Below are 9,185 nucleotides of genomic sequence, written 5' to 3'. Positions count from 1 at the left end.
TTAAAACTATGACAAGAATGTATCTTAATTTAAACATGGTGAGTTAATTTGCATATTGGTGTTAATTTGACAATTGACAACTATTAAGAACATGCTAATACAAACAACACAGAAGGAATATTTACAAAGAATTTGCTGTACTGAAATATATATATTTAAAACCTCGTGTGGGATAGAAATGGGTGGTAAAATATTCCAAGTTCTTGGTCGGAAAGCACAAGTATCAAAGTAATTGAATTGTTTGAAAGTTCTTAATTCACCACTGACTCATGCCATACTACAAAAAATTTGCATTGGATGATTACTTATCTTTCATTCCATAATCTGACAGTATATGTTTTAAAGATATATATGTATGATCAGGCATAGCAGTGTGGCTGAGGAGCTTATTTTCCTTCCAATTTCTATTCACAAGGCTTTAGTCATCTCGTGAGTCACAAGTTCAGTCCTACTGCATGACATCTTTGGGCAAATCCCTTTTGATATAGCCCTGGGTCAACCAACCTTGTGAGGAGATTTAGTAAATGGAAAATGAAAGAAGCCCATCATGTGTGTGTGTGTGTGTGTGTGTGTGTGTGTGTGTGTTGGTGTCCCCTCATCTTGACATTGAATGATAGTTGCAAGCAAATGTCACAATCTTATGAGTATTATCCTTCGTTTCCAATCTTCTATGGAAACATATCTGGCCAAGGAGAAATGTTACCCTGCTTGGAAGCAGGTAATGATTGGTGACAGGAAGGGCATCCAGCCATAGAAATCTGCCTCAATAAATTCCATCTCATCCATGCAAGCATGGAAGAGTGGATGGTAAAACAATAATCATCCTTCTCCTCCTCATCATCATTTTATGTTTGTTTTCTATGCTTTCATGGATCGGTTATGTCTTCTCTAGCACAATGTCTTACCATTTGGTTCTGGTCCTTTGTTCTGGCTCTTTGTGAAGTTTAGCATCTTAAGATTAACCTTCACCACTTATTCCTGTGTCTTGCTCAGTCTTCTCTCACAGATTTTTCCCAAAAGGATCATTTAGCGCCTTTTTTTTTTCACCCTTTTGTCCTCCAACAAACATCATGTACTCATACAGTTCTATATTTGAGACATGAGGAATTATGTACATTATTTACATTATTTACATTTGATGGAATCATCATCATCATCATCATCATCATCGTTTAACGTCCGCTTTCCATGCTGGCATGGGTTGGACGATTTGACTGAGGACTGGTGAACCAGATGGCTACACCAGGCTCCAATCTTATTTGGCAGAGTTTCTACAGCTGGATGCCCTTCCTAACGCCAACCACTCTGGAATAATAATAATAATAATAATAATAATAGTAACAACAACAACATCAAAAAATACCTTAGGAATGAGAACCCAGGTTCAAAATTTCCCTAGGACACCTGATGAAGGCTGGAGAGTATATCAGCTGAAACATTGTGTTAACAACAAACAAGATGAGGACAAACATCTGTCAAATGTAAATAATGTAAATAATATCATATACTCATACCTACCCTTTTACCCTTGGACAGTTTCATGGTTGCTTGAAATCTCTCACCAAAGTTTTTCCAATTTTCCCTCATGATACTTGTTGGCTATTGGACTCATCTCTGTATTTAACTTTGTATCAATGGTTAGGCTATTCAGCTCACAGTTGTAAGGTTGTGTGTTTGATTCCCAAAGGCGCATTGTGCCCTTGAGCAAGACACTTTATCTCATGTTGCTCCAGTTCATTCAGCTGGCAAAAATGATCCATAAATCAGTCAGAAAAGGAATGGAATTTCTAATGTTTAGATCTCTTCTACTCCCATTTGGCATGACCCAGAGAATTGCTGATGGGAAGGGAAGGACAATACAGTATTGAATCAGTAAAGAAGAAATTGAGTAAAGATTATTTGCCAACATAATGGATTAAGACAAATGTTAATGTTATTTAGCCCCAAGAAACAACATCTCCACCTGGCTATCAACGCACTGTCAGCTGGAGCCAGCTGGAGACGATGTTTCCTGGGGCTAAATAACAGTAACAGTCGTCCTAACCAGGACTGCCACATTATGTTGGCAAATAATCTTTACTCTAGAGTATTGTTACTGAATGTTTCTCATTCAGAGATTTAGAAATAATAATTTTTCGATTTAAAAAAGAAATTATAATAACATTTTTGTTACATTTCACACAAAAAATTTTTTTAAGACTGCATTTATTTACTGAATGTACATTTATTTTATTTGAGAAAAAAAAGCAGCACCAAGTTTGCAGTGTAGGCTGTGTATATTTTTAAGTGTTCATCTTGTAAAGCATTGTATTCCAAACAGTAACCAAATATTGAAGCATCCATTGTAGTTATTATGAAGAATCCTTGTTTGTGTATTTGGTTTGCAAGAGTCTTGATGTTGACTCCTGTTGGAATTTTTTGTATCTCAGAAGAGTCATTATGTAAATAACAAACACATGCACTGGTTCTATTCTGCTTTTGTTTTTATTTTTATTTGGTCAATTGGTTAACCATTTAACCAATTAATTAACTGATTGCTTGGTTAAACATTCATTCAGTCAATCAACCAGCCAGGTTTATCAAAAACCTTTTGTCACCATTTGCAATCTCATCAATGCTCGCTCTACTCCAAGTCTAACAAAAGAACTTTGGAAAACCTAGCTGATTGACTGACAGACCAAATGATTAATCAAACAACTGGTTAGTTAATTGGTTAACCAAATGACTAATAAAAAATAAAGAAGTGAAATAGAACCAGTGCATGTGTTTGTTACGATCCTCCCAAGATACAACAAATTTTAAACAAATACTTTTACTGAATTTCCTATAACTGAATGAGTAAAGCTAATCTGCCATTGCTTAAGGGAACCTTTGCAAAGACTGTTATTGAATGAAAATATAAATGTTATGAAAAAGAACTAGTTGAGTAGCAACATGGAGACTGTCATATTGACTCACAAATGATATTACAGGATGAGATGATTGGGCTTGGCTGTTTGGATGCTGACAATTTGGCATGGCTGACTGGATATAGGAACTGTGTTGGTAATGGCCTTTTTTTTTGTTTTTTTGGCACTAGAAACACACACACACACACACACACACACACACACATACACACACACATGTAGAAATATACACATTACTGATAGAATGAATGAGAGATGACATAAACACTTCCCTCTCCTCATACACATAGAGAAATATGCTAATGCAAACACATAATCAGAGATAGATAGATAGATAGATAGACAGACAGACAGAGAAACATTAAAATGTATCGACTGACTTCCAATTACTATAAGTATGTCCCCCTTTTCACATAGGCATGAAGAAGAAAAAACACATAAACAGAGTCAGAGTGAGAAAGAGAGAAAATGTGAGAAACATTAAAATATATTAAATGATCCCCAATTACTATAAACATGTCCTCCACTTCAAATAGGCATGAAGAAAAGACACATACATAATCAAACTGAGTGAGAGATAGATGTGTTTGAACCAACTGGAGTCATTTAATACATCTTAATGGTTCTCTTTCCCCAATTTTCCTGCTCACAACACCAAAATTTTAATTCATTGCCATTTTTTCTTTGTCAAAGATGCATGGAAACCCTTTGTGAGAAATTTTTTCTTTTCCACACTTTGTCAATATTTCGTCAGCCATCACATACATAAAGTGAAGCAGAAAGTAGAATAGTAGTCATGATTACATGTTTGCTATGAACTAAAATAAAGACAGAATTTTCTCAGTGCCGAAAGGTCCTGAAGACAAAGCGTCTAATATCAAATAAGGCAGCATTGAATCAGTGATGCCAAATCAGCAGGGCTAAAACAGCTGTGCCAAAATGCATAGCCATATTAACTCATAGTATTGCATAGAGAAGTGTAAGGTTTGCAAAACATCTAATTTGAGTGTGTTTGGTACATTTGATAGATCTGAATCTCTAGTTGCAGAAGATACAGAGAAAAGATGCAGCACGTTTTATTAAAGGTTGAAGATTACATAATTTATTTTGATTGTGCTTAATGCCAGTCCTTTACAGGGAAAATGAATTGTCAGTTGAAATAATTCTTAGCATATTACTGGTATTATTACTGTATTACTTATTTTATCAATCTGAAAATGGTGAAAGACTAACAAGTGAGGTAGCTTTAAGTGTCTACTATAATGTTCTACACCACAACCATCGTCACTGTACAAAATGACAGCCAGTTACTAAAGAGAAAGGAAAACAAAAGATTTAACAAAAAGTTGAAAATTATTTTAGAAAATATAAGCATAAACCCTGCCCTTACTCAGTCACTAGAAATAGTTCACTTTTAAGCACAAAACACCTGAGAGTTCATATTTCTCTAATTATTTTTTACTTTATGGAATCATTTTGTCTCTTGGCATTTCAATTCAGTAGAAATTAAAATAAGGTGATCTCTTGTGATACTAATGAAATAAATATTCCGTGAAGAATGTATGAATTTTAACAATTCTTCATTTTACAATAAAGACTATATTCATTTCTTCTTTCCATTTCTTTGCCACCAGTTTTAACCAAAATACTTCTTTTTTAAAATTCGAAACTTTAGTGGCAAATAGAATTGCAAAATGCATAGTTATGAAAACCTTCATTAAGAAAAATCAAGGTATTTGTTTTGTTTGTTGGTGACAAACAAATTTACATACCTTTTTTCACTCAGCACAAAGACCTTAAATTTCAGGGAAAGTGTGATGTGGATATCTGTGATGTTAATGCCTTTCCCAAGGACATTAGCAGTGTATGTGATAAATCTGTGTATACCAAACAGTCACACAAATACATGGCTTTTCCCCTTAAACAGCATAAATGACTCAGATGTCTAAGAATAAAAACCACAGTCAATGTTTGTTTGTTGTTGAGTTGATAACCTATCAACATTGACAGCTGTGTAGATTTTGTTGAATTCATCATTGCGCCACTGAACAAAAGCAGTTCACTTCCATAATTGTTCTTTACATTTTAAGTACAAAACTATCTTATCTTTTGATACCTTCGTAAAGGAACATCAAAATCTGTGGGTCTTCTTGCAAATGATTGATCAAAAGCAATGTCAGATGGCAAAAAATCTTGTGAATCTTCAATATCTGATGTACAGACGATCAATGGCTGGTCACATGCTTCTGGGTTGTAAGATATAGTATGCTGGGAAAAGATGAAAAAAATTCATGTCATAAAAATATTTAAGGATGTTAAAATAAAGAGAGAATGATTTACAAATATTTATGTTTTTTTTTTTTTTAATATTGATTTTTGAATGAAAACAATATTGAATTTTTAGAGATTTATTATTAATTTAATCAAATTTGGCATATTGTTAATACATATTTTGCTAAGCTCAGAAGACACAAAGGTAAGATCATACCCGGTAGAACTAACTGTAAGGTATTTAATTCTGAAAATGCCATAACAAATTGGAATGGTCATTTCAGGCAGGATCCTTTATCAAATATAAGGGCTCTTCCTACAACTAGGGCCACTTCTATTCCACTCTGCAAACTAACCTATTCAGCTCTGAGCTGTTTATATTTACTATTTGCTAATCTTAACCCTCACTAGATTCTTCGATTCTACTACTTCACTTTGTAACTCATTTAGTCTGATGCCCTACCATTTCTACCAAAGATATTGCTGCCTTTGTCCTTCTAAATAATGATTTCTTAGACTGAAATGAAATCCTGAAAGTTTCGAACATATGTTACTTTATGAAACACAGCTAATCTGATGAAATCTGCTGTCCAATATGACATACAAACATAACTTGATGTCATCACTGTATCTAAGCAAGTTACTTCACTGAAGCCCCATCTCTCTCCAAACTATATTATTAGGAGGTGAAAACTCTCTCTCTGAAGAGAGAGGAGTTTCACTATGTATCTTTTCAAACCATATTGATGGAAAATAAAGCATCATGTCAACCAAGCCATTCTGATAGATGAAGCTTAATCTCTCTCTCTCTATCTTTCACCAATGGCAGATGAATTACCATCTCTTCACAAACAATATTGATTGAAGATGAAACTTCATCTTCATGCTATACTGAATGGAAACGAAGTCCCATTCTCACCAAGCTTATACTGATGGTGTATTTTTATAGGTTTAACCAGTTTTACAGATTTTTCTGATTTTCAAAAGTGAGATAAAAAGATATGGGACTATGCTGCAACTGTCTTGCTTTTGATTAGAGTTCAAAAATTCTCTTGTTTCATGGAAAGAACATGGCTCAAATTAGTATCTCTTTAGAATACAATTTGATTGGCAGAGGATGATCACACAATTTAGGCTTAGAAATTTTTGGAAGCTCCCCAATATGTCAGTTGGTGCATTAACATCACGTGACAATATTTTTTGCACTGTAAGTTAAGGGTGACATGATTGAGTGAACATATCTAATGGCAGTTGCAAATAATCCAAGGCTCTGACTTTAATCTCTGTCAAGTGTAGCAAAGGATGATCATGTGATTAGGCTTGGAAATATAAGTTCCCTACAGTATTTTCATTCAACTGTTTCAAATATCACCGTCACTCTTATATAAAGCTACCAGTTTTATCTATCCATTTTATCATTGTATAATGAATTAGGAGTGTGAATCCAAGCAATGAGCTGCATGTCATTGTGCGGGTCTATGGGGGGAATGTTTAACCTTAGATTAACCTGATCAAGTAGATATTCAATCAAAGATGTCCCAGCTAAGAGCTCTCCAACTTTCTTCCAAGACATGTTATATGTTGGACATGTTATATGTTGGACATGTTATATGTTGGACATGTTCTTCCAAGACATGTTATATGTTATCAAATGTGTTCATCTGTTTTAACCCTTTAGCATTCAAATTACTTTATGAAATATGAGGAGGATATGATGTGGCAGCAAGCTGGCAGAATCGTAGGCACACCAGGTGAAACGCTTAGCAACATTTTATCTGTCTTTATGTTCTTAGTTCAAACTCCACCAAGGCCAACTTTGCTTTTCATCTTTTCAGGATTGATAAAATAAGTACAAGTTGAACACTGGGGTCAAAGTAATCAACTTGCCCCACACCCCAAAATTGCTGGCTTTGGGCTGAAATTTGAAACCAATATGAGGATATGAAGATTGCTATGGAAGACTGGGACATCCAACATGGAAGAATTGTATTGGTCTGGACAAGTCTTCTGACCAGATTGATAGATTTATTCATATTGTTTTGAATAAATATGCATTATTCCCATAGCTTCAAGATTTTGATGATATGATTACGAATTTTCAGAATGATATTGTAGGGTAGGTGTGAGTGGCAGGATCTGACCAGTTTGAATATAAAACAGGTAGAATTTTTTTGGCTGGATACAACCAGTTTGAATGGCAAAATACCAATCTTCTACTTTAAGAGAGATTTAGATGCTATTTCTACCAGGATGAGTAACTTAGTGGAATAACTAATACAGGAGCAAGGGGAGCAAATTACCCCACCACCACTACCACCACCACCACCACTATCACCATCACTAAGTACACTTTTTAGAATTAGCACCTTTACAATAATCTTTTTAAAATCTTTAGTTTACTTGCATAATAAAAGTTAAATATCTTCTTTTTTTTTTGTTAATTGCATGGCCTTTGAAGAACTTTCTGTTGTCATTTCTTTATTTGACCAACTTCCCATGTTTTTAAGCTTTCTGCTCAATCTCCTGTGACACGTTGGTGGCCACTGACATCTGAACAACCAAAGCAACCCTGACATCATAACCTCTTGATGCTGGCCAATTCCATGGAGCTTCATCTTTTTCATGTCACACCAATATCAGTAGTTGTAAGTTTCATTGTTCGTTGGCACTCCGTCGCTTACAACGTCGAGGGTTCCAGCTGATCCGATCAACAGAACAGCCTGCTCGTGAAATTAACATGCAAGTGGCTGAGCACTCCACAGACACGTGTACCCTTAACGTAGTTCTCGGGGATATTCAGCGTGACACAGTGTGATAAGGCTGACCCTTTGAATTACAGGCACAACAGAAACAGGAAGTAAGAGTGAGAGAAAGTTGTGGTGAAAGAGTACAGCAGGGTTCGCCACCATCCTATCGGAGCCTCATGGAGCTTTAGGTGTTTTCGCTCAATAAACACTCACAACCCCCGGTCTGGGAATCGAAACCGCGATCCTATGACCGCGAGTCTGCTGCCCTAACCACTGGGCCATTGCGCCTCCACTGTAAGTTTCATGCATAATGACATTTAAACATCAAATTAACAAATGCAGAATGCAATTATGTATATTATAACTATTGAAATATTTCAAATAATATCAGCAACATGAGTTTTAAATGCTTGGTATGTGTCCCAGTGTCCTTTTTTTATGTGCTCATTCCCACTGACTTTAGAACCTGGCTATGGTACTGAAGTTACTGTATAGAGGCTCCCTCATTGACTCAATACAAAATATAAGAAGCTTTATGAAAAGTTAAATAATAACTGAAATAAAGGTAAAACAGTGATAACTCACCACTTGTAAACAGGCTGGTGATTCATGGTAGTGAAGTATAGCTGCAGTACACATTGTAATGCCGAAAACCATAAAAGCTAATAATCCTGCAACAGGACTGATGACTGCAAGAGGTAGAACTGGCTGCAAAATTTAAAAAAAAAAAAAAAACTATTCAGGAGAACTGTTGTAGAGTCAACACATTAACTAGAAATTATAGATATGCAATAAGAAAAATAAAAAAGTTAAAACAATATTCTTTTCTACTCCGGGCACGAGGCCCGAAATTTTGGGGGCGGGGGCCAGTCAATTAGATCAACCCTAGTATGCAACTGGTACTTAATTTATCAACCTCGAAAGGATGAAAGGCAAAGTCGACCTCGGTGGAATTTGAACTCAGAATGTAAAGACAGATGAAATATTGCTAAGCATTTTGCTCGCCATGCTAACATTTCTGCCAGCTCACTGCCTTAAAGAAAAACAATATTTATTTCTTTATTGCCCACAGGGGACTAAACACAGAGGGGACAAACAAGGACAGACAAAGGGATTAAGTTGATTGCGCTGATCGCAGTGCGTAACTGATACTTATTTAATCGACCCCGAAAGGATGAGAGGCAAAGTCGACCTCGGCAGAATTTGAACTCAGAACGTAAAGACAGACGAAATACTGCTAAGCATTTTGCTTGGTGTA

The 9,185-nt window shown here is 35.5% G+C and overlaps 1 protein-coding gene across 1 annotated transcript in view; it reads right to left on the bottom strand.

Annotated features, from left to right (window-relative positions):
• Window positions 1-2,204: 2,204 nt before the first annotated feature.
• LOC106873903 (uncharacterized) overlaps window positions 2,205-9,185 on the bottom strand; it is a 23,982-nt gene continuing 17,001 nt past the window's right edge. Inside the window, exons 5-6 of the mRNA XM_014921434.2 lie at window positions 8,513-8,635; window positions 2,205-5,177 (exon numbers count right to left, since the gene is read on the bottom strand). Coding sequence (XP_014776920.1) covers window positions 5,007-5,177; window positions 8,513-8,635 — 294 coding nt within the window. The 3' untranslated portion in view covers window positions 2,205-5,006. The remainder of the gene's footprint in view (window positions 5,178-8,512; window positions 8,636-9,185) is intronic.

Source organism: Octopus bimaculoides, chromosome 3 (assembly GCF_001194135.2).
Source record: "Octopus bimaculoides isolate UCB-OBI-ISO-001 chromosome 3, ASM119413v2, whole genome shotgun sequence".
Taxonomy (NCBI): Eukaryota; Metazoa; Mollusca; class Cephalopoda; order Octopoda; family Octopodidae; genus Octopus; species Octopus bimaculoides.
This window is presented reverse-complemented; position numbering and strand designations above follow the sequence as displayed.